This window comes from Schistocerca piceifrons, chromosome 3 (assembly GCF_021461385.2).
Source record: "Schistocerca piceifrons isolate TAMUIC-IGC-003096 chromosome 3, iqSchPice1.1, whole genome shotgun sequence".
Classification (NCBI taxonomy): domain Eukaryota; kingdom Metazoa; phylum Arthropoda; class Insecta; order Orthoptera; family Acrididae; genus Schistocerca; species Schistocerca piceifrons.
Genome location: NC_060140.1, coordinates 283,842,070 through 283,868,879, shown reverse-complemented (window position 1 = coordinate 283,868,879; position 26,810 = coordinate 283,842,070). Strand labels below are relative to the sequence as shown.

The 26,810-nt window shown below is 45.4% G+C and overlaps 1 protein-coding gene across 2 annotated transcripts in view; it reads right to left on the bottom strand.

Moving 5' to 3' along the window:
- The window catches only part of LOC124787829 (RISC-loading complex subunit tarbp2), a 163,687-nt gene that overhangs the window by 118,857 nt on the left and 18,020 nt on the right, over positions 1-26,810 (bottom strand). For both annotated transcript variants that reach the window (XM_047254764.1, XM_047254765.1), the window contains exon 2: positions 1,752-1,911. In XM_047254764.1, the coding sequence (XP_047110720.1) occupies positions 1,752-1,908 (157 nt within the window). In that variant the 5' untranslated portion in view covers positions 1,909-1,911. The remainder of the gene's footprint in view (positions 1-1,751; positions 1,912-26,810) is intronic.

The window sequence follows — 26,810 nt, the reverse complement described above, 5'->3', positions numbered from 1 at the left end:
TTACACACTTCGGCGCAAGTTGCAGTGCACCACAGCACACCGCTGCCCACCGTGGTCAGCAACCTGCATCACTACCAGCGCCAATAGCTGATTGCCGCTCCTCACACCACCGCTGCACCATCCGCCGTTGTCCCAAATTTTGTCACGCAAGATTCTATTGCCAAATTATTGTCATTCTTTCAATGCAAATTTAAAACAAAATAATCAAAAATGTATTGTTAAAATTATGTAAGGCCATCCTTCGCAGGAGCCCCCCCCCCTCCCCCCCATGCCACACTCCTGCGGGAGGAGAGGAGGGTGTACAGTGGGGGCCGTTATTGAATGGATTTAATAGTATAAAATTTGATTTTTATTTTTCACTTGATGTTCGCCAGTGTCTTCTGACTGACAGCTAGTTGCAGCATATAAGTCACACTGCACAAAACTGGGCAAAACCTCTTTGAAACTCACGTGTTGAACCATCAGCAGCTAAACACATGTGTTGCTGACAAGGTAATGCTACCGAACTGCGCGTCCACAACTTGGCTATCCAATAGGGAGGGTTGAAGGTGGTCACGTGGGGATAGAACCGCAGCCAGCCGCCGGGAGTGGACACGCTGTCCGCTCTCTTCTGCTGGCAGCTTCCGACCCGACCAGACGCTCTCCTCTCCCGCTCTCTTGGCCAGCAGCCCATTTAATTTTGGTGGCTTCTCTAGGCCTGCCTTTCCTTTGTACAGCATTAAACAACCATGCACTTAAAATATGTTTGAATTTTCACCTCAAAGGGTGCCCACTGCTTTCCCTTCCTCGCTAATCCTGACACTTTAATAATAGTGTTGTCACTGTTGTGTATCTCTCTTGGCAAGAATAAATATTTTGCCTCCTGAAAAGTACTGCCCACCAAGTCTGTCTCATAATTTATTAGTTTCCTCATTGCAGAAGCTTTTAGATATGCATTTAATGTATGCTGGACAAGTAGTGCCCACGACGTCTAATGAACGCACACAAAAACATTTTGTAATAGGCATCATTGGACTGTCCGCAGCTCATGGTCTTGTGGTTAGTGTTGCTGCCTCTGGATCACAGGGTCCCAGGGACTGGGTGTTTATGTTATCATCATCATCATCATCAGAACTGGAAAAAAAGTATCAACATCTACAGAAATGTACAAGAAACTGCGTAGTTATAATTCAAGTTGAAGGGCTTGCCAAGCCTCTGACAGAATTATTCACACAGCAGAACTTGACGGGATGGTAATGGATCACATTAGGCAACATTTAACAATGAGCACATGTGAACTTGCACAGAAAATGCAAACTTTCAAAAATACAGTGTCTAGAGCACTGACAGAGCAACAGTATAAACAGTAGAACACCAATTACAATCTGACAATCAATTGCATTATAATGCATACATTGAGACAGATGGCCATCACTTTGAACAATTGCATTTTAGGACGTCAAGTTGTTTATGCCCATAAAAAAATTAAGTATTCTTTTCCAAGCATTATTTCCTCATCTCAAAATACTGTCTAGAATCTTCTAAAATCTGTAAAATTTTCTACCTAACGGTTAGTGAAACTCTGGATTATATCTGCTTATAATCACTGTAACTAATAATACATATCAACCTAAAAAATCATTGATACCGTAAGTGTGTACCTAATGAAGCTTACTCATTAGACTGTCACTGATAATACAATGTGATACAATGGATCATTGGTGTAAGTACAGCAAATCTTTTTTTTTTTTTAATTATTAATGTAAACATACCAACAACATCTCCAACTGTGACACGGTAACGGAATGTAGGCTCATGAATTGCTCCCTCTATTTGGACAAGTTCGTACTTCGGAGTTGTCCCACGGCGACTTAGCAGCTCCTGCAGCACCGAGACAGGAGTCTTCCCCACTGCTGCAGCTGCTGCCATCGTCTGATAAATTAAAAACTAATCAGTAGTCTTTGTAAAAAGTGGCTTAATTACATTTTTTCATAGAACAGTACAAAATACTTATCCCTTTAACTTTTCTGAACAACACATAAGAGAATTTTTTATTCAACCTCTAAATAAAAAAACTTCATTTCAATAACAACAAAATCATTGTAGGCTCTCAGTTTTTACATAAGAATTCTTATTTGAGTCATCAACAACTTACATAACATCTTTGTTCTCATCTAAGGATCTACAATAAAATATTAATACAACTGGAAAGATACTACTCCACAAATAATTACATTTTAATGGCAGTATACACCAAATACTGTACATGACACATCACAACTTACAGACAAAAAACTATGGTGTATCCATCAATTGTGTTAAATATATGACATCATTATTTTCAGAACTATACTGTGACTATTACTTCTCATATTGTACTGGAAGAATCACCCATATTGTCAGCCTCAATTATATAAGACAATTTATGGTATTACCATTCTATTTTCACCTAGATGAAGTCCTCATTAAACCACAAGTAATTTCCTGTTTTTGTTTTCTCAAGAGGAACTCCAAAAATTTCTCATGCTAGGCTCATTACTCTGCAATGATGAAACTCAATGGTTTATGCCTCTTAAGAATATGGCAAATAATTTCAGAGAAGTTATAGTATGAAGGTAAAAGATTTTTCTGTTTTGTTCATCAGACTGTTTTCAGATGTGCACAATATGAAAATACAAGTGTCTACAAGCTCTTACGAAAATAATGAAATAATTTTGTCTCAAGAAACTAAAGTTTTAAAATTTGCACAAATAATTGTCTCAAGAAATTAAAGCTTTAAAATTTGCACACATCAAGTATTTGCACAAATCCTAAAAACATTTTTCTCACTTTGTGTTGGTATTTCAAATATAGTTTTTGAAGTACGATGAAAAAGTGATGAAAACCACATCCAGAAATCAGCTTCAAGGGTTGGGGACACCAACTGGTTCTTCCCAAAGGCTGCTTTAGCTAGCTCTTCCACATAGCCATTTTCTAAAATACTGACTTGTTTCAATAGCCAGAGGAAGACAATGTTGGCTATTGGTCTGTGTAGGTTTTATAAGAGCATTTGGAATGTCATACACGATGGGCTGTTCCAAAAGCATCCTGTTATTGTTAGGGAAGATCTGATAAAAGTTGTCATATACAAGAGTTTCTCAGCTGAAGTGAGTTTTGATACAGATAGTGGCAATTCTGCCATATAAATGCTTCATTCACTTGCTACAGACTGCTGTGTGAAGAAAAAAATGTTCAAAATGTGTGTGAAATCGTATGGGACTTAACTGCTAAGGTCCCTAAGCATACACACTACTTAACCTAAATTATCCTAAGGACAAACACACACACCCATGCCCGAAGGAGGACTCAAACCTCCGCCGGGACCAGCCGCACAGTCCATGACTGCAGCGCCTCAGACCGCTCGGCTAATCTCGCGCGGCAGTGTCTGAAGACCTTGTGGACATATGTACACGCAACTTTCCCTCAGGGTTTGGAGTGATCTGTGTAAGTGTATACATATTCTTGAATGACGGAGTAGAACTGATAGCAGCAAATTCCTTGAGTTATGTCAACTTACACGCCACGCTTGGGGTCCAACTGCGTGGCAGGATAAGTGGTGTACACTGCTGGAATGAGAGTACAAGAGAACATTTCTAAAACGTACCTTATTCTTCCAGCCCCTCTCTCTCTCTCTCTCTCTCTCTCTCTCTCTCTCTCTCTCTCTCTCTCTCTTTTGGCTATACAACTAATAAGTGTTATGGTTATGGAAGAAGACTGGACAGAAGCCATTCTATATATTTTAATTCTGCAGTTAATTACAAGCTGTTAACATTGTAATTTCATTGGAGGAATACTTGCCTACACCATGAAGCTGCTACTGAGTCATATGGAGAGCTCCCATCACAGGGTTGAAGGAAGGAAGGAAGGAAGAAAGGAAAGATGGATTAGGGTGTAACACCCTGTCAACAAGACGGTCATTACAAACTGAGCACAAGCTCAGGCATTTAAGGATGGGCAAAGAAATTTGGCACAACCTTTCAAAGAAACCACCCTGGAGCTTGCCTGGCACAATTTAGAGAAATCACAGAAAATCTAAATCTGGATGGTCCAATGTGGCTTTTAACCATTGTCTCCCAAATGGGAGTCCAGTGTGCTATCTACTATGCTGCCTCACTTTGTGTACAGGGTGTAATAATCCAAGGATAGATGAGGAAATGGATCCATCTGTTATCAGTCCTGCAAACTAATCAGGTTGAGATTAGTGACATACAGAATTTTATAAGGACAATTTTAACTACTCCTTGGAAGGTATTTCCAAGTTAACAATCTACTTCCTGGAGGTTTACTGAAAATAAGACAGTGAGTTGAGCCTTTAGTTGCTTGACATGTGGCAAGCAAATTAGCTTACTATTGAGGAATAAGCCCAGGAAATGGGAATGGTCAAAGCTCTTAGTGAATTGCTGGTGCGCATAGCAGGTAGGTAGGTAGGTAGGTAGGTGTGTGTGTGTGTGTGTGTGTGTGTGTGTGTGTGTGTGTGTGTGTGGTGCAGGAGGGGGGGGGGGGGGAGTTTGCATACCACAATAATGGTTTTTTGTTTCTTCTCAGCTGACACACTAGCCACAAGCGGCAGTTTAAACATCAATAATTTGTATGAAATAATATCCATATAATTAGGACCCTTGGAAATATTAAATATTTTAATTTTTTTTATTTATAAAACTCAATAACATTTAATGCTATGGTAAAAGCACAGAATTCCCTGAGATGTGAAATTTCTGAAATTCCCAGGAATTTTCATCTTTTCCAGGTAAAATGTAATTTACGGAGAATTTCAGTTCTTCCAGAAGAATTGCCACCCTGATACAGCATTGACGATACATTAGGCCCTGTTGTGGCCACAATTCTGTTTATCGCAATGCAAAATTCTTTTCTTGTCCACCTAGGTTGCTAAGGGTTGATCCTACTCTCATGCAAGAGAATTTAGAAGATAAGAAGTTTTGTACAAAGATGGCCACATTGCTCATGATGTCCTATTCATGCCTCAGATTTTGATCTCTCCGTGTGGTGTCATACGACTTTCATAAGTAAAGAAAATCTACGATAAGACATTGACACTGCATGAAGGCATCTCATGGTAGATTACAGTTGTCTACGATTATAAACAATCGATCAGCACTGTCTGAATCCAAACTGAAGTACTGTCTTATTTTGAGAAGAGCGAAACAGTGATCTGTTTTACTTGTTAAAAAACATTTAACAACCTAGATTGCTTTAAGACAACTGGTTTCAACAGACTTTGCTGTGATCTTCAGGTCCTAAAATTTTTTTTGGCGTGGAACATGGCGTTCAACCTTATATGCTCAACAAATATCTACATTCAAGCCAGCATGAAAGCCTTATTTGCCACCTGCCCTGGCAGTTTAGAGAGTTGCCAGCAGGACAGTCACGAAAGTCCTTACTATGAGCATTTATTTCCCTGTTTTCGTATTTGTTAATTTTGCTTTCTTCCACTATGTAGTAAAAATTCCTTCTACCCATATTTTGTTGAATGTCATTCATATAATTTATTTCTCATTGTTACTGAAGTAGCTGAGCATCTAGTAATGGATTGTGACTGGTCCTACAGTCATATCTCTAAAGTGTGTAAAAGTGTTGCTAAATTCTCACTCAGTGGAAATGGTACAACAAAACAATTCTGAACAACACACTATATGTGAGTACTGTTCAAACAGAATTTATTTACAGTCTGAATAACACGAATAAATGGTGGCATCACATCACTATACAGTGCTTAACACAGCTTCTTCGTACAACACACAGATGTTCCTGAAGCAGATTTGTGGCTGAATGATTCAGATATTATTTCAACAATGATTAACATACAATGCTGTGCATTTGGAAATGAACTGATAGGAAAGCAAGCTGCAGAATTAGAATACCTTGATGGAGAAACCTCGGAACAGAAAATAACCACGAGACCATGAAACAGGTCCATTCCTGTGCACATTTGTCAAAAACACCAAGAAAGGACAGTGATAAAAGGGGCAGATTTCAGAATTAATAGTAGAGTTAAGCAGTATTTACAGAATTTGCAATTAAGAGTTGCAAGATGTGAGGAAAGTCCTACTAAAACAACTGACGCATTATTGGTTAACATAAAATAGAACTATGTTGTCAACTGGGGCTGCAGTTACAAGTTACCTTACAAGAAATAATTTTTGCAATTCAAGTCACTGGAAAACATTCATCCTGTACAAACCACAAAACTTCTTGAAAGTGCAGAACATTTACAAGTTTGTGGATCCAAAAATTAAAATAAGACTTCATCACTCGTTACCTGCAGCTATAAGCAAACATGATATATGTCAAGGCTGCAGGAAACTGCAGTTTTTCTACAAAGAATCTGAAGAGGTTTTCTCGCAGTAGTAGTAGCAGCAGCAGAAGCAGCAGCAGCAACAAACCAAACCATTGGCACAGAGTCAACATTAAATCCAGTGCCTTAATCAAGTAGCAATAGCACTGTAAAGGAACAAACAAAATGACAGTGGGACAAAAATGCATTTCTAGGAACATGATAAAGGCCAGAGTTAATCGAGATTTAGATTTACTATTTCCTTTAGCTATCAGAAATGTTTCCATGTCAAATATTGAAAATATTTATTTACTTATTTAAATTAAAACCAATGATCACAGAAAAGAAACACTAAGCAAAATGGCGGAGTCAGGAGGATTATTTTAGACACAAAGAAAATCATCGGCAGAGAAGTCTGCGTCAGAAACAAAATATGTTGAAGGAAGAACAAACAGCTACAGAGAGGATAACGGAAGTCACCAAGACGAGAGAGGTCTATTGTAGGATTTGATTGCATTTAAACTGATGGAAGTATCAGGTAACCGTAGGACAGGCAATGAAATTCTATCGAATTTGGCTGGGTGGTGGTGTTTACGGGGAACTCAAGACATGCTGATGGCTATCGTGTGCTTAAATGATGAGACTGAAGACCAATGGATCCACTGACAGTGGCAATGAGGTGTCGGCCATTTCTTAGCAATTCTGTCAACATGAGGGTAACTTGTACCATTACTAGACTTTCCTTTTATGTTCCACTCACAGATAGAGCAAGGAAACGAAGACTATCTATATGCCTCTGTGTAAGCCCTAATTTCTCTTACCTTTATGGATGTTACACAAAATATAGGTTGGAACCACTAGAATCACCCTGTAGTCAGCTTCGAAGGCTGATTCACTAAATTTTCTCACTGGTGTTCCTCAAAAAGAAGTCGTCTTCCCTCCAGAGATGCCTGTCCGAGTTCCTGAAGCATTTCTAACATCAGAGTGTTCACTGAACCTACTGCTAACAAATCTAGCAGCCCACCTCTGAACTGCTTCACGGTCTTCCTTTAATTCAACCTGGTGGCAATCCAAAACACACTAGCAGTACTCAATTGGTTGGGTGGGGAAGTGCCAAACAGCGATGGCATTGGTCCCAGGATCCAAGGTGGCAGAAACTAAGGGAAGAACAACGCCAACAGCACAGTCCAGTCAATGGCAAAGGCAAAGGAAAACGGGTAAACAAATAGGTATAAGTAATGTCAGGGATGACAGGAAGGGTAAAGCACAGGTGGGGAGCAGTGAGAGCAAGGGGAGCCCAGAGGCACTATGCGTGACAGGGTACCAGCAACACCAGAAGCATTGTTAGCTGCAACACGCAGAAGACATGCTTTGTTGGTGCTGCACAATTTTCTAGATTTTGACAGATAAATTCATGCTGCAGTGTTGTTCTTCAGCAGGCCAGTGTAGAAGTGGGCATGGAAACAGCTAAGTAAAAAGTCGGTGCAATTCGCACATTTCCTTAAATGTAAAAGCAGACTTTGGAATTTTCCTTTTTGCAAGACCGTGTTTGCAAGATTTATGTGCCAATCTGAAGTTCTAGATTCACATATTTTACTGTTCACATTGCTTCTGCATAATCTTTCACTATCAGAACTTGTTTGTATTGTGACATACTGTGAAATCACAAACATTCGCGAGTGCCGCGATAAACTCATACTGTTATCGGCAATTGTAGGCTTACACTTATTTGTGCCCTTTTAAAATTTTTGAGAACAGTATACCTGTCTTTGTTGAAAACCATCTTCCTCTAGTTTCATTGTATGATTACGTGAGAGATACGTCACTTTTGAAAATTTCTGAGGCTTACAATACTATATTTTTGTAAGTTACCAGTACAAATGCTCTTGGATAACTCATATTGCAGCAAGGCAGCATTTTTGATTCACAGTTACTGGCAAAGACTATCACTCCAAATTTCATTTTAGATCAGTGCAAATAAATGTGCATTTTTCATAATTTTTGGAAGTTACCATTGTCCTGTGCATAATCTCACAGTAAATGTTCATTTGTGATTTAGTTACTCTAGCAGATATTCTAACATATTGTGTTACATCTATTTTTCCCTTAAAGAGAAGTATATATTATCTAAATTTATCATAAATTAACTCTATTCCCAAGTTTGCTAACTACTACAGTTCACCTCAAAAAGTTTCAGGGAATCAGCAACTTTTACTTCAGGTTTTTCTGTTGCCTTAATAATTCCTTTTTTTAGTTCAGCAGACATAAAAGATAATCACCTGGCTAAGTTTGAAGTTATTTATTCACTATCCTGTAATACCAAACCATCCAAAATGCAGATACACTTTGAATGCCATTCTTTAACACGAGATGAGTGGATTGACATTCATAAGAAGCTGGAAATTACCCCAACTACTGTCAAATGATTGGCAGCTGCTGAGAATCGGGGTGTTCCAAGAGCTCCTGAGAATCATGCTGGCACCTGTAGCACCAGTACCAAATGTCCCTCAAGTACTATCATCTTCTATGGATCTTGTCTCCTCTGCAGGAAGTATGGGATCTGTCATTACTCATCCAGTTGACTAAGAGCGGTGGTTCAATCACAGATCTAGGCATCCTATACAGTGTGCACAAGGACCAGGTAGTACTCATGGTATTACACCAAACCCTCTAACCAATATGTTCAAGGTGCTGTCTTTCACTGAAACTGAGCCAGTGGGACTCACTTCATCCATTTTGGAGAAACCTTTTTAGTCCAGTGGTAAGAGAAGGCAAACAAAAGAAAAAGATAGGGTCTATTAACTGTTAGCAGTTCAAACATGTGGCAAATGATCTTAACCCTTAGAGAAATGGCAGCAAGGGACAGGAAAGGACACTAGGTGCACTAGTCTGTATGCCTGGGGGCCTCATTCAACATGTTGACGAGGCTTTTCCTGCAGCCATTGAGGGAGCATGGTGCAACCAACTGCAGATTGTGACGCATGTTGGAACAAACGCTGCCTGTCGCCTGAGCTTCTACGTCATTCTTGGGTCTTTCCAGCGACTGGCAGAGAAGGTTGAGAAGACCAGCCTTGCACATTGAGTTCCAACGAAGCTCACAATTTGCAGCATTGTCCCCAGATTCTGAGTCAAGGGGAAAGACTGAATCAGAGTATTTAAAAGTTCCGTGACAGTCTAGGCTGCAACTTCCTGGACTTGTGCCATAGTGTTGAAAACTGGAGGGTCCCCTTAAATAGGTCATGTGAGCACTACGTGTCAAGAGGTTGCTACTCAGATAGTTGCACACAAGATATTTTTAGATTAGGTGACTCTCCATCAAATCCAGGTAACAATAGCTGTAGGAAACCCAGAAGTATCAGTGAAAGATTAAAAGAAGTGCCTCACAAAGGTGAGAGTATTAAATTCCTAATGGTAAACTGCTGAAGCATTCACAACAAAGTGCCAGAGTTTGAAGCACTTATGAAAAGCAGTGGAGCTCACATAATACTAGATACAGAAAGCAATGAGATTTTTGGGGAAATTGGTTGCATAGAGAAAGGATAAGCTAATGGGAAATGGAGGTGGTGTATTTGTCACAATAGACAAGAAAGTCAAATCCACTGAGACAGAAATTGAAGCTACATGTGAGACTGTCTGAGCAAGACTCACTATCAGGGGTGGGCATAAAATGGTAATCTAATCCTTCTATTGCCCACCAGACACATCTCCTGATCTAAACAAAAACTTTAGAGAAAACCTCTGTTCCCTCGTATGTCAGTCCTCTAGTCACACTATAACCATCAGTGGAGACTTTAATCACCCAATAATCAACTGGGAAAATTACAGTTGTTAGTGGTGCTAATGATAAGACATCCTGTGAAACTTTACTAAATGCCTTCTCTGAAAACTTGCTAAAACATGTAGTTAGGAACCCCACTCACAATGGAAATGTACTGGATCCAATGGCAACAAACAGACCTGACTTCTTTATGGAAGTCCACACTGAAACTGGTATCAGTGACCTTGATGCAGTTGTGGCAACAACGATTACCAGAGTACAAAGGGCAACTAGAACAAGCAGAAAGACATATGTTCAGTAAACTATACAAAAAATTCAGTAATGTAATATCTCAAAGAGGAACTTGAAACTTTCAGCACAGGGTGGGAGCATGTAGAGGAACTCTGGCTCAAGTTGAATGAATAGCTGACCACCCACTGGATAGATATGTACCCAGTAGAACAGTTCATAATGGAAGGGAACCTTCATAGAATACAGTCACTGTGGAGAAACTTCTAAAGAAACAGACTACTGCATTACAGGTGTAAAAAAGGGATAGGTTGGTTGGTCTTGAAAGGGAGGAGGGGGAGGAGACCAAACTGCGAGGTCATTGATCCCTTGTTCCCGGTAAAATAATTACACAACGGAAAGAAGAAAAGAAAGGAGATATACAGCAAAATAACAGAAAGGAAGAACCAGAAGAATGACAGAAGGACAAATACACTACTATGGACAAAACAGGAAAAGAAAACCACAGAGAGAAGCAAGAAACAGGTAGAAGGGGTAAAAACAAGTGAGCAGATGACCGTGGCTGGCCAAGCACGAGAATAAAAAGGAAAAGCCAGCCACTCTGCGACACATTAAAACATCCACTCTACAAGCATTAGAATGGAGAACACAAAGGGACAAAGGACATGCGCTAAAACTTATATAGAATGATAAAATCCACCATCACGTATAAAACGTAAAACTAAATTAGCCGATGAGGTGTTGTCAGCTAAAATTAATCGCAATGAGTCTGGTAACTGAAGAGTCCATTGCAGGGCAGCCTAAGGAGCACAGCTCAGCGAGCCAGCAGTGAACCACAGAGTCCTTGCTAGAGACCCGCATGGAGGACTGCCACACATTCGTGGTCTCCTTAATGGTACGCAGTTTGTTGAGCGTGCTGAGGTTATGCCATTTCGTCTCCCGAAGCCGCAAAACCTTGTGGCGTAGTACTGAATGCAGGTCAGTTGCAGAGAAGCCAATCTCCATAAGCGATTTCCGCATAGCCTGTTTGGCCAGCCTGTTCGCAAGTTCGTTGTTTGGGATTTTGACGTGACCTGGGGTCCAGAGAAACACCACTGAACAACTGGACCGTTCCAGGGTACAGATGGACTCTTGGATGGTCGGTACCACAGGACGACGAGGGTAGCACTTGTCGATAGCTTGTAGGCCGCTCAAGGAGTCAGTACACAGAAGAGACAACTCCCCAGGGCATGAACATATGTTCTCAAGAGTACGAGATATGGCCACCAGCTCGGCAGTGAAAATACTGTAGCCATAGGGCTAGGAATGCTATTCAGTATGTCCTCCATGGACATACATGAAGCCGATGTGAGCATCAGCCATCAAGTTGTCAGTGTAAACCACTTCGTGGCCACAGTACATCTCAAGAATCGAGAGGAAGTGGCAGCGGAGAGCCGCAGGGTTAACTGAGTCTGTAGGGTCATGTGAGAGGTCCAGGCGAAGCCGCGGCCCAGGTGTACACCATGGAGGTGTATAGGTGGTAAAGGCAAGAACTCCAGTTCAGAAAGAAGGGAACGGACACAAACTGCAAGTGGAAGCCCTGACCTGGGCCACCGATGCAGGAGGTGAATTGCCATGGGTGGGAAAAGGTAGGTTGGTTGGTTGATTGGGGTTGAAGGGACCAAACAGCAAGGTAATCAATCCCTTGTTTCAAATGTGGTCCATTCAGACAGTTTGACATCTCAGAAAAGTCACAACAATAAAAGGGAAAAAGCTAAAAAACATAAATGTGCAGTCGTGTCATCAATGGTAAAAACAAAATGATAGAAGTCAGCAAGAGAGCAACCCCAAGGCTATGCTAGAGGCAGGAAATATCCCACCTCTGAAGCAGTAGAAGCAAGACCACCTGCTATTTAAAAGTGTTCAAACGCTAGAATGTAGAGGTGCGTATGAGGAAAAGGAGACTAACCAATTCTAAAAAGTGATAAAAACAAAGTAAAAGGGACGGGAGTCGGGAATCCCCTAACACAGCTTACAGTGGGAGACACCCCAACTCTCACCGATCTGCCTTAACACCAGAGTGAGTTTAAAAACCTTAAAACTGAGAATAAAAACCACTTTCACGGAGGAAACCGAGAACCAGTTTGACCATCTGGGAATTGTCAGCCAACATCAAAGTTAAAGTGCGGGGAAGTCGGTACTTAGTATGCAGAAACAAAAGAAGGGGGCATTCCACCAAAATGTGGGCTGCTGACTGGAAGGCTTCACAACCACAAAGTGGGGGTGGCTCATTACACAAAAGAAAACCATGGGTCAACCTGGTATGGCCGATGCGGAGACGACACAGGATGGTTGAAGCCTTTCGGGAGAGCCGGAAGGAAGAACGCCACGGGACAGGTGTCACCATAATCGCACAAAGTTCATTAGACAGGGGAGTAGCCTCCCAAGAGTTGGCCCATGATTGTGCAAAGTGGGATTTGATGTGAAGCCATAAATCCGCTGCAGGAGGGGTTGTAGAGAACGGGGGAGGGGGGGGGGGGGGGGGGGGGTGTTAGTGACTGCTCCCCCAGCCAAACGATCAGCAAGAAGCTTATTACCTGGGATACCCACATGGCCAGGGACCCAAAGGAAGTCAAGGGAACAAGCAGCACGGTGAAGATCAGCGAGATGGTCATGGATGGCCGAGGCCAAGGGATGGCAGGAAAAATACCGGTCAATAGCCAGAAGACCACTCATTGAGTCCGTACATAACAAAACACGGTTGTGTTGGGACTGTTTAATAAAGGTAAGGGCCTGCGCAATTGCTATCAATTCCGCAATAAACACCCCACATGTAGGAGACGATTTTCCGTGCCAACAGAGGACGTGAAGGCATATCCCACACGATCAGCAGATTTAGAGCCATCGGTGTAAGAAACAACGGAACACCATCGGGGGAATGGAATCTTTGGGACCTCGGCGGAGATCCACCCAAATTTGGGGCCAAGGAACTAAGCGGAAAGGGGGGGGGGGGGGGGGGGTAAGGGAGTGTGGAAGACAGGACAAAGAAGGAAGCTGCAAATCATGGGAAAGAGACGCAAGGTAGAGCCCAACCGGTAAACCCGCCCGAGGGCGGAAATCGGGTGGGTGATGTCCATGGTCTGGGAACAGGATAGAATAGGAAGGATGAGTGGGAGAGGAAGGGACAGTGATTGCATAAGAAACCAGAAGCTGGGACCACCGAACAAAAAGGGAGGGATCCCAGCTTCAACCAGGAGACTATCAACAGGGCTTGTAGGGAAGGTACCACTGGCCAAACCGATACCACAATGGTGAACCAGATCCAGCAGGTGCAGTGTGGAAGGAGCAGCCAAACCATAAACTTGACAACCACAGTCCAAGCGAGACAGCACTAAAGCCCGATAAAGGCAGAGAAGGATGGAGTGGTCCGCACTCCAGGAGGTGTGGGCAAGGAAGCGAAGGACATTGAGTTTACGGAAAAATCCTACCTTCAGAAGTCTGAGATGAGGCAGCCAAGTGAGCTTGTTGTCCAAAAGAAGACCCAGGAAACGAAAATGTGGGAGCACAGGTAATCGTCGTGCATCGAGATAGAGCTCCGGATTGGGGTGGATTGTAGTATGGCGACAGAAGTGGACCACCCGCGATTTTAAAGCAGATAATTGAAACCCGTGTGAGAGGGTCCATACAGAGGCACGCCGTATAGCTCCCTGGAGCTGCCACTCTGCAGAAGCCATCGAAGAGGAACTAACCCAAATGCAGAAATCATCCACATACGGTGACCAAAGGACCAACAGAGGCCCCAAGTCCATCGATAGCAATGAGGAAAAGAAGTACACTCAATACAGAACCCTGTGGGATGCCATTCTGCTGGGTCCATGAGAAATAAGAACAGTACCGTCCCGAACCCTGAACGACCGATGGAACAAGAACTGGCGGATAAAAATCAGGAGTGGGCCCCGAAGACCCCACTGATGAAGTGAAGTAAGATGTGATGGTGCCAAGCCGTGTCATAGGCCTTGCGAAGGTCGAAAAATACTGCAACCAAATGGCGTCACTGAGAAAAAGCCTACCGAATTGCAGATTCCAAGCAAAGTAAATGATCAATCAGAAACCGTCCTTCTCGGAACAGGAACTGGCTGGAAACCACCATCTGTAAGTAATTTGCAAACAACATTTGTCAGACTAAGTGGCCGATAGCTTTCGACAAACAGGGGGTTCTTACCAGGCTTAAGCACAAGAACCACGATGCTACCCCTCCACTGCGAAGGCAAGTCACCCTGGAGCCAAATACGGTTAAACACGAGGAGATGTTGCCGTTTTGGAGTACTGAGATGTTGAAGCAGTTGGTTATGAATGGAGTCTGGGCCAGGGGCCATATCATGAGAAGAAGAAAGTGCGTAAAGAAGTTTCCATTCAGTAAAAGGTTTGTTGTAAGATTCTGACTGACCAAGGGGTAAAACATAAGGCGGAAGCTTCGGCCCGCTGTTTCTGGTGAAGGAAAGCAGCCGGATAGGAGGCTGATGCTGTTGCAAAATGGGTTGCAAGATGTTCTGTGAGAATCAACAGGCGGGAGGTGAAGGCCTGGGAGGGTGGACTGCCGATGGCAACCTTGGAGAGAGCGAAGTGTAGCCCATACTCGTGACATAGGGACAATAGAACTGAGGGAAGAAACAAAGCATTCCCAACACATCTGTTTGCTCTGTTTGATTAAGCAATGGGCTTTAGTGCGAAGGCTTTTGAAGTTAATAAGGTTGGCAACAGATGGGTGCCTCTTAAGGTGTTGCAAAGCTTGATGGCGATCACGGATGGCAATGGCAACGGCCGTACTCCACCACGGGAGTTGCTGGCAGCGAAATGGTCCAGATGAGCATGGTACAGCAAGGCTAGCAGCGTGAACAATCGCATCAGACACATCATGTAGGATGTCATCAATACAACCTGACAAAGAGGGAGAAAACACAACCTGTGCAGTATAGAGAGGCCAATCGGCACGTTGGAAAGACCAACGAGGTAACCTGTCCATCGGGGAGTGGGAAGGGAGCGAGAGAATCAACGGGAAATGGTCACTATCACAAAGGTCGTCATGTCGCAACCAGTAAAATGAAGGGAGGAGGGAGGGAGAAGAAAGAGAAAGATCAATGGCAGAAAAGGTACCATGACTGGCACTAAAATGAGTAGGTGAGCCATCATTAAGAAGGCACAAGTCGCGGTCTACAAGAAACTGGTCTATGAGAAGACCTCGTCTAGATGGAAATGCACTGCCCCACAAGGGATGATGAGCATTAAAACCCCCAAGGAGGAGGAAGGGAGGAGGAAGTTGCTGAAGAAGGGCAGTTAAGGCAGTAGGTGTAAGAGTCCTGTCAGGAGGGAGATAAAGATTGCAAACCGTGAGCTCAGAGTCCAGGTGGACCCTAAACAGCAACCGCTTCCAATGTAATTTGAAGATGAATCCAAGTGTTAGCAATGTCTGTATGGACCAATGTACAAATGCCACCAGAGGCCTGCAGGGGGCCGACCCGATTTCGATAGAAAACATGGAACCCACAGTAGGTCGGTGAGTGATCATCAGTAAAATGAGATTCCTGTAGAACCACACAAGCTGCAGAGTAAGAAGAAATAAGGGATTTCAACTCCGGAAGGTGACGGTAATATCCATTACAATTCCATTGGATAACCACAGAACGATGATTCAAATGGGGGTTTAACAGGCTAAAGCCAGTCATGCCGCTGGGTCACCACCTGTCACCGATAAGGAGGGGGCGACATCCATGAACAACAGGTCAGAATCAGGTTGCGAAGCTGGAGATGGGACCTCTGGTGACACCAGTGGCTTATTTTTCTTCTTCTTTTCTGTTTGAGATCGAGGAGGACTGTGCAGCATAAAGGAGGCAGCTGCAGCAAGATCGGGAATAGAAAGAGATCGGGCGACGTGGGGGCCCACAGACCGTGATTCTCGCGGTCATCACATGGCAGCAGACCTTTGTCTTGGAAGGTACTGGGAAGGGGAATCCCGGGAGGGGCGCCCTTGACCGTCAGACGCCGAAGAAGTGGGACACTTCTCCAGCTGGGGAGGGGGAGCGGCACCCGGAGGAGAGGGTGTGGGAGCTGCAGGGGTGGGGAGGAGGGGGGGATGGGAGGGGTTCGGGACTGGGGTAAGGAAGGGGGAGGAAGGGGTGAAGATGTAACTAAAGCATAACTAAATGGCATGGACACAGGGTGAAGACATGCATACTTCTTACGAGCCTCAGTGTAGGTTAAACGATCTAGGGACTTGTATTCCTGTATCTTCTTTTCCTTCTTATATACTGAGCAATCTGGTGAGCACGGAGAATGATTGCCATGACAATTAACACACACAGGAGGGGGAATACAGGAACTCCCCTCATGGAGTGGATGTCCACAGTCACCACAGAGAGGGGCCTGCGAACAGCGGGAAGACGTGTCCAAAACGCAAGCACTTAAAACAACTCATAGGAGGTGGGAGGTATGGCTTCAGGTCAGGTCAATAAACCACAATCATTACTTTCTCAGGGAGAGTATCCCCTTCAAAGGCCAGGATAAAGGCACCAGTATCAATGCAATTGTCCTTCGGACCCTTCTGAACATGCCTAACAAAGTGAACACCCCGCCGTCCGAGATTGTCCCGAAGTTCCTCATCAGTTTGAAGGATGAGGTCCCTGTAAAAATCACACCTTGAACCATATTTAGAGACTGGTGGGGGGGTAATGGACATAGGAAAAGGATACGGCGATTCGGATGCGCAGGATAACTACGAATGTGTAAAACGTAACTGGCCAGCAGATAGGGATACTGCTTGTCCACAAAAAGAAGAGCCAGGCCTCCCTAGCTCTGAGTCGTTAAAATTCGGTCCACTTCAGTTCAATCGTGTTTAGCATACAGCCGCTGCCAACCTCAGTGATGTAATACTGAATTGTGGTAGCCATTGTAAAGTGACTGGTGAGCTTCGCTATGTTCCTTAGTGAAATTTTACACTGCATTATGAGTGATGAAGAGGTTCCTGGCCCATCGCAGGCAACGCCAAATACTCCATCCACTCCTCAGAGAAGAGCAAAGGGTAGCACAGTACGGAGTCGAGAAAGAAAAATAATTAGTAATGTCGCTAAATGCTGCGAAGAAGACAGCAAAAATAAAAAATTGCTCCACCCTATTTCGCAGCCAATAACACGAACAGCTACTTATACAGGGGTGAGCGGCAGTTCCGTGAAAAGAGTACGTAGATTTTCTAAAGACAACCCTGGAAAATCACCAGAAACTCCCGGCAAAAAAAAGGTAAATTTCAGTTCAAATTTTTCAGTTCGACATTGCTTTGAATCTGCCTTACCGTTTGTCTGAATTACTGTAGTCGTTTTGTTTTTATGGTGTAAAAGAATTTCTTGTCCTCCAACAGGCATATAAAATTGAGGCTAAAGTTGTAAATTAGTCTTATATACACAATTCACTTTGTAGCGTAGCGGTTATGGTGCTTGATTGCTGTACCGAAGTTGACGGGCACGAATCCTGTTACACCGCAATTTTTTTAATATGAATAGTAAGGACTGTTATAATCATTTTCACTCAATTCAGTTAAATGTGACTGCATAGTACGACACCAGGGACCATAACCTACTACACTAACTAACACTAATCTATAAGTGTTTTAAAAAAGTAGATTCTTCACCTGGACACGTCTCCTTGTTATTTCTAACTACACATTCTTACAGTCTGACTCTCTAACCCTTTTTTTAAATTCTCTTTTATTTAGGCCAAGATCAACTGGAAAAATCCAGTTGGGTAATTTTGACAGGACTGTCGTAAAACAAACAATCAAAGATTTTTATATGGTACAGAAGATTGCTCCCGAAGATTGCTCCCAGTCTGAGTACACTTCGTCCTGTTCTACAAGAAAAGATCGACTGGACGTGGGGTATTACTTCACTGCGGAATATTTTGTTATCCATGGGATTCACATGCCAAAATGTACAAAATAAGCGGTCTTTACTGGTAGAGCATGGAGACATTGTTGACTGGCGGTTGCGTTTCATTGTGCAAATGAAACATCTAAAGGAAGCAGCAACAGAAATATTCTATTTGGATGAAAAGTGGATCAACAGCAATATGACAGTAGGTAAATGTTGGCAAAGAAGGGTTATTGTTGGTTGGTTTGTGGGATTAAAGGGACCAGACTGCGATGGTCATCGGTCCCTTTTTCCAAAAAATTAAAACCGCCCAAAGACAATAAAAACGAATAGCAGAAAAGACGTCAGATGACACAGGACTAGAAAGACTCCGACAGAGATCAGACAAAACAAATTAAAACACACAGAGTGTGACGGTGGTTGGCCGACCATAGAGAAAAAAAGAGGAAAAGCCAACCACCAAGAACACATTAAAAACTCAGTTTAAAAATCAGAGGCTACAAGCCAGAATCAACACTAAAAAACATAAACACTCAGATTAAACGATAAAAACCCCCTGCCCGAATAAAACGCAAAACTTAGTCCACCATGGCAGAGTCATCTAGTAAAAGGGCAGGGAGCGTATCAGGTAGTGCAAATGTCTGCCTGAGCACAGTTAAAAGCGGACAAGTTAATAAAATGTGCACCACCGTCAAAACCGCCCCACAGCGACAGAGAGGCGGATCCTCACGACGCAATAAATAACTGAGTCATTCGGGTGTGGCCAATGCGGAGCCGACAAAGAACAACCAAATCTCTGCGAGTGGCTCGCATGGATGACTGCCACACACGCGTCGTCGCCTTGAGAGAACGGAGTTTGTTTGGCGTGGGCAGATTGCGCCATTCAGTGTCCCAAAGCGAGAGTACTTCGCGGCGGAAGACCGCCCGCAAATCAGTCTCCGGGAGGCCAATGTACAGGGTGGGTTCACTGGTGGCCTGTTTGGCCAGGCGGTCAACAAGTTCATTGCCCGGGATACCGACATGAGCGGGGGTCCACACAAAGAGCGTAGAGTGGCCGCAACGGACAAGAGAATGCAGGGACTCGTGGACAGCCATCACCAGACGAGAACGAGGGAAACACTGGTCGAGAGCTCGTAAACCACTCAGGGAATCGCTACAGATGACGAAGGACTCACCTGAGCAGGAGCGGATATACTCTAGGGCACGAAAGATGGCGACCAGCTCAGCAGTAAAAACGCCGCAGCCAGCTGGCAATGAATGTTGTTCATAGTGGTCCCCTTGAGTCGAAGCATAACCGACACGACCAGCAACCATCGAGCCGTCAGTGTAAACAACACCAAAGCCCTGATACGTGGCCAGGATGGAATAAAAGCGGCATCGGAAGGCCTCCGGAGGGACTGAGTCCTTCGGGCTCTGTACCAATTCGAGCCGAAGGCAAGGGCGAGGCACACACCACGGGGATGTGCGCAGAGGTGCCATGAAAGGAGGTGGAACAGGGAAAAACCCAAGCCCAGAGAGGAGCTCTTTGACGCGTACGGCAATCGGACAACCCGACCGGGGCCGACGTTCTGGCAAATGGACGACTGACTGCGGGAACAGGACACGGTAATTTGGATGCCCGGGCAAGCTAAAAACATGGGCGGGCAGCATAAGCAGCCAGTAACTGTTGGCGTCGTAACCGCAGTGGAGGGACACCTGCCTCCACTAGTATGCTGTCCACAGGGCTGGTGCGGAAAGCACCAGTGGCAAGGCGTATCCCGCTGTGGAGAATTGAGTCCAGCACCCGCAACGCAGATGGGGATGCTGAGCCATAAGCCAGGCTCCCATAATCCAGACGGGACTGGATTAACGCCTGGTAGAGCCGTAGCAGGGTAGATCGGTCGGCGCCCCAGCGGGTGTGGCTCAAGCATCTCATCTCAGAACGTTTAGATGCTGCCAACACGCCTGTTTAAGCTGCCGGATGAGGCAGCCAAGTCAACCGGGCATCGAAAACCACCCCCAAAAACCTGTGTGATTCCACCACTGAAAGAAGTTCGCCGGCAAGATAAAGCCGCGGCTCCGGGTGGACAGTACGTCGCCGGCAGAAATGCTTAATGCAGGTCTTGGCTGCCGAAAACTGGAACCCATGAGCTACAGCCCAAGACTGCGCCTTGCAGATAGTGCCCTGTAGCTGACGTTCAACAGCTGCAATGCCAGTAGAGCTGTAGTAAAGGCAGAAGTCGTCGGCATACAGGGAAGCGGTGACAGAATTTCCCACGGCGGCAGCGAGCCCATTAATGGCTATTACAAACAGGCAGACACTTAAAACAGAACCCTGTGGCACACCGGTCTCCTGGACGCGGGAGGAACTATATGAAGCCGCGACTTGCACGCGGAAGGTACGATATGACAGAAAAATTCTGATAAAGATCGGCAGAGGGCCCCGAAGACACCATCCATGAAGCGTAGAAAGGATGTGATGACGCCATGTCGTATCGTATGCCTTCCGCATGTCGAAAAAGACAGCGACCAGGTGCTGACGGCGGGCAAAGGTAGTAGGGATGGCCGACTCCAGGCTCACCAGATTGTCGGTGGCGGAGCAGCCTTTACGGAACCCACCCTGAGATGGAGCCAGAAGGCCCCGAGACTCCAGTACCCAATTCAAGCGCCGGCTCACCATCCGTTCAAGCAACTTGCAAAGAACGTTGGTGAGGCTAATGGGACGGTAGCTGTCCACCTCCAGAGGGCTCTTTCCAGGTTTCAAAACGGAGATGACAACGCTTTCCCACCATTGCGACGGAAACTCCCCCTCGACCCAAAGACGGTTGTAAAGATCGAGGAGGCGCCGCTGGCAGTCCACTGAAAGGACGCTGGCAGGGGTCCGATAGCCGTAGACGCATCGAATCTTGGCCCAGACCTGCGATGGAGTGACATGGAGGCCAATGGTGGACACATACCGCTCCCAGCACTCCTGCTTGCTTTGGCAGATAAGGCGGCGGGCCCGCGCACGCAGCCGTTTGAAGGTGATGAGGTGTTCAATGCAGGGATGTCGCTTGTGACGCTGTAGCGCCCGCCGGCGATCTTTAATCGCTGCAGCGATCTCAGGCGACCACCAAGGCACAGTCCGCCGCCGAGGGGACCCAGAGGAACGGGGAATGGCAGATTCGGCGGCAGTAACGATGCCGATGGTGACCAATTGGACCACCGCATCAATGTCACCATGAGAGAGAGGCTCAATAGTGGCAGTGGAGGAGAATAAGTCCCAGTCAGCCCTATTCACAGTTCACAGCCCATCTGCTAGGGTGCCCAGAAGAGTGACGCTGTGGTAGTGACAGAAAGATCGGAAAGAAGGTCACTACCACACAGGTCGTCATGCACACTCCATTGGACAGACGGTAAGAGGCTAGGGCTACAGATTGAAAGGTCAATGGCGGAGTATGTGCCATGTGCCACGCTGAAGTGTGTGAAGGCACCATCATTTAAAAGCAAGAGATCGAGCTGCGACAATAAATGCTCAACGGTGGCGCCTCAACCTGTTGCCACTGACCCACACCACAGAGGGTTATGGGTGTTGAAGTCGCCCAATAGTAAGAAAGGCGGCGGCAATTGGGCTATCAGCGCAGCCAGGACATGCTGCGAGACATCACCATCCGGTGGAAGGTAAAGACTGCAGACGGTAACAGCCTGTGGCGTACACACCCGAACAGCGACAGCCTCTAAAGGTGTTTGGAGAGGGACTGACTCACTGTGCAGAGTGTGAAGGACATAGAGGCAGATGCCACCAGACACCCTTTCATATGCTGCCCGGTTCTTATAATAACCCCGATAGCCACAGAGGGCGGGGGTTCGCATTGCTGGAAACCAAGTTTCCTGAAGAGCAATGCAGAAGAAAGGGTGAAGGCTGATAAGTTGGCGGAGCTCAGCTAGATGGTGGAAGAAACCACTGCAGTTCCACTGGAGGATGGTATTGTCCATGGTGGAGAAAGGCGTGACGGGACTGAGAAGGCAGATTACGCCGCTGGGTCACCTGCTGCCTCCGATGGAGCACCCGTGCAAGTGCTATCCATTGCGTCTGAGGGACCGGCGAGAGTGAGGTCCTCAGCGGACGCAAGGATCTCCACCTCATAGTCAGACGCAGAGCTTTTAGGTAGCGGTGGAGTAGGTGCCACCGCAGGTGTCTTGGTCTTACGGGTCTTCAGAGTCGTTTTCACTCGCTGTTCCTTTGGTTGCCGTTGTTGAGAGGGCTTATTGGAGTCAGTCTCCGGGACTGAAGAGGATCGCGAAGCCCTTCGACCAGCAACCTGTGGCTTCTTCAGCCACTGGTTGGCGTCTGCTGTGCCGCTGGTAGGAACCTGGGAAGGGAGTGACCCAAGGGATCCCTTCCGAGCGAGAGAAGCCGAAGAAGACTTACGCTTCTCCGGCTTAGAAGTGGGGACTGGTGTCCCCAGTGGTTTAGTGGGTGCTGCTCCCGAGGTAGATGGTGTGGAAGCAACAGCGAGAGAAGGGGCCCCCATCGTCAAGGGGGCAGGTGAGGTCCTCTGACTCTGAGAGCTGACTGTATGTCTTGCAGCTGAAGGAGCTGGAGCAGGAGTGACAGTGGAGGCATAAGATGACATCATGCGCACGGGATGTAGCCGTTCAAACTTCCGCTTAGCCTCAGTGTAGGTCAGTCGGTCCAGGGTCTTATATTCCATGATTTTGCGTTCTTTCTGTAAGATACTGCAGTCCGGCGAGCAAGGTGAATGAGGCTCTCCACAGTTGACAGAGACGGGAGGCGGAGCACATGGAGTATCGGGATGAGATGGGCGTCCACAATCTCGACATGTGAGGCTAGAAGTACAGCGAAGGGACATGTGACCGAACTTCCAGCACTTAAAGCACCGCATCGGGGGAGGGATATAGGGTTTGACGTCACATCGGTAGACCATCACCTTGACCTTCTCTGGTAATGTATCTCCTTCGAAAGCCAAGATGAAGGCACCGGTAGCTACCGGATTGTCCCTCGGACCCCGATGAACGCGCCGGACGAAATGTACACCTCGGCGCTCTAAACTGGCGCGCAGCTCGTCATCAGACTGCAAAAGTAGGTCCCGATGGAAAATAATACCCTGGACCATATTTAAACTCTTATGTGGGGTGATGGTAACGTTAACATCACCCAACTTGTCACAAGCAAGTAACCTGCGTGACTGGGCAGAGGATGCCGTTTTTATCAAAACTGACCCAGAGCGCATTTTGGACAAGCCCTCCACCTCCCCAAACTTGTCCTCTAAATGCTCTACAAAGAACTGAGGCTTCACGGATAGAAACGAGTCACCATCAGCTCTGGTACAGATGAGATACCTGGGCGAATACACGTCACTGTCATTCATTGCCTTTCGTTCCTCCCATGGTGTGGCCAGGGATGGGAACGATTTGGGGTCATAAACGTTAGCTTTAAAATGAGCCCTCGAACGCTCAGAGACTGCTGGCGGCTGGCCGCCAGCGAGAGATGATGTACCACGCTTCATTGCGGGTCATCCGCCCTGATGCCACCTACTCCGACCAAGGGCCCTTCCCACGGGCGCCACCCAGCTGCAGCAATAGCCACCTGGCAGGATGGCCATTGCCGGGAGTCCTGATGCCCCAGGGAGATGGGCATCTACTCCTTGGCATACGTGGGGAGTTAACGGCGCAGGCATCAGTAGAGCGATCCCTGTGTTGTCAGGGGGCTACAACCAACAGGGTACATGGCGGCCCCACCACAACGGACTGGCTACCATGCTGAATGTTAGGTGACATGTGGTCCATGGTCGCCGTCAGTGCAGAAAGTGGCCCTGCACATTGCTTGGTAGAAAGGGCATGCAGGAGCGTATCCATGCCCAAGAGATGTAGAGCGGGCAGGACTGCAACGCAACGACGAATAAGCTGGCGAAAGTTCTCAACGCAAGATGGACACAATGCACCAAGTAAGGCGCCCTTCCCCAATCGGCTCGCTCTTTGGAAAAATTTTGAGATATGGAGGTCAAACCCGACAGGGGACCATCACATAAGGCCGAAACGTTTGAGACTCCTTTTAGTCGCCTCTTACGACAGGCAGGAATACCGCGGGCCTATTCTAACCCCCGAACCCGCAGGGGGTGAGGGATATTGTCAGAGTTGTTGGTTCGGGAACATCCTGCAAAAGACTGATTATTGGAAGCGTTAGATCAAGGAAGGGATTTGTCAGGGAAGTCGAACTAAAATTTTGGGCTAAATAAAGGTGACTACCATGGTCAGATGAATTCAGGAAATTATGAAGGGTGGTTTTCAAGCATGGTGCTCCCGAAACTTCCTACGAAGTCGGTAACTGTAATGGACAACACTCCATACCATAACAGACATGTTGAGAAAACACCCACATGGTATGACACCAAAGTGAGGATGTTGGAATGGCTTCAAAATAGGTGTGTCGCCTGTAATGAGAGCATGAGAAAGCAGGTTCTGTTCGCTTCAGTACAAGAGCATAGACCTGCAAAAAAAACATATGTTATTGACGAAATGGCGAAAGAGAAAGGCCACATGGTTGTACGCTTGCCTCCCTACAATTGTGATTTGAGTGCGATAGAACTGGCATGGGCAAAATTAAAACGGTTGTTTAGGGAGCACAACATTTCAGGGGACAAGTCGGATAGTTAACCTTTTTGCAACAGCAAGTGAATCCCTTTTGTCTGTAACTGCTGATGACTGGGAAGGGTACTGCAGGATGGTCCAACAACTAGAAGAAGAATACTGGAGGCATGATGGTGCACAGAAGAGGAGTACAATGAAAGTGATTCTGAGTGATGTATTTGAGAGTGCAATACAGCGCAACAATTGTCAATAAATTTTCCAAATTTATTCCTTCTCTTTTTATTGCCACAATGTAAGTTTTTCTACTAGTTCTGTAAAATGCCAAATTGTCCAAGAGAATTGTTACAAAATTAGTAGCAATAGGCAGTGTCATTCAATATGAAACATTCGATTTCACTTCATAACGGCCAACCGTCGAAATTGCAATATTGGGTTTTACACATAAATAATTTCACTTATCCAGCAATCTTTTATTACGCCGCTGTCCGCTTTTGCACTAGTATATGCACAACATTAACAGCTGCTGCTGCGGCTAATAGATGGCACTGTGTATACCGCTTGGAGCACAACTTTTATGTGGATGCCAGAGTGTTGCCAGCACTGCGTAACGTTAGCGCGACTTATTACCCCATCAATATGCTGTGCGCCGGTAGGCAGAGCTTACCTCCTCAATACCCTGCACCCCCCCCCCCCCCCCCTCAGAATTAGCTCTTCTCTTTGTGAACAAGCAGTATGCTGAATGAAAAGCGTTTGGCTGTGAATGAGACAGGAACTGAAACTGAGGGTAGCAAAGAAAAAGATGAAATGCTTAACTCAGTTTTCAAATGTTCCTTTATGAAGGAAAAACCCAGGAGAATTGCCACACTTTAATCCTCGTACCTCTGAAAAGATGAGAAGTCTGTTTTTGTGTAAGTGGTGTTGAGAAATAGCTGAAATCGTTACAATTGAACAAAACTCCATTGTTTGATGGAATCCATATCAGATTCGATACTGAATTTGCAGCTGAGTTAGCCCCTCTTCTTCCTATAACCCATCATAGATCCCTTGAACAAGAAACCGTGCCCAGTTCTTGGAAAAAGGCACAGTCACACCCATCTACAAGAAAAGTAGTAGATGCGATCCACAAAACTGCTGTACAATAACCTTGACATCGACTTGTGGAATCTTAGAACATATTCTGAGTTCAAACATAATGAGGTATGTTGAAAGGAATGACTTTCTCCACACCAACCAGCACAGATTCCGAAAACATCGATCATGTGAAACCCAACTTGAACTTTTCTCACATGACGTACAGGAGGCTTCGGACCAGGGCGGTCAGGTCGATGCAGTATCTCTTGATTCCAGAACATACGCTTGTTGACTTATTATCAGCTCACACAGGACACATTAAAAAAATTATTCTTCCCAACATATGGATGTTTTAGTTATGAGACAGACAGATGGAAGATTGAAACAACAGATTTTTAGAAAAATAACACACACAGACAGATACTTACATAAAAACTCTAACCACCATCCACAACAAAAGAGAGGTGTGATTAAAAGTTTCGTTGACAGAGCCAGACGGATTTGCACGCCGGAGTATCTAGACGTCGAATTAAAACATCTGAAGCACGCTTTTGAGAAAAACGGCTACTCAAAGAAAGAAGTAAGCAGAATTCTGCACCCAAACAACAAAAAGCGTAAGGACAAGCCCGAAAAGCGATGGAAGAATACAGTCTCTCTCCCTTTTATAAAGACAGTAACGGATCAGATTGGAAAGATTTTAAGTAAACATGATATTAGACCTGTTTTTAGACCAACGAAGAAAATTTGTCATGTTCTCCGGTCTGTAAAAGATAAACGCGCTGCTCTATCAGCCAGTGGCGTATATAAAATTCCGTGTACATGTGGTAAAGTTTATATTGGAACAACAAAAAGAAGCGTAAATACACGGTTAAAAGAACACAGAAGTCTTTGCCGATTAGGAAAAACAGATAAATCGGCTGTAGCAGAACACGCTTTTCAGTCAGGAAATCATCAAGTG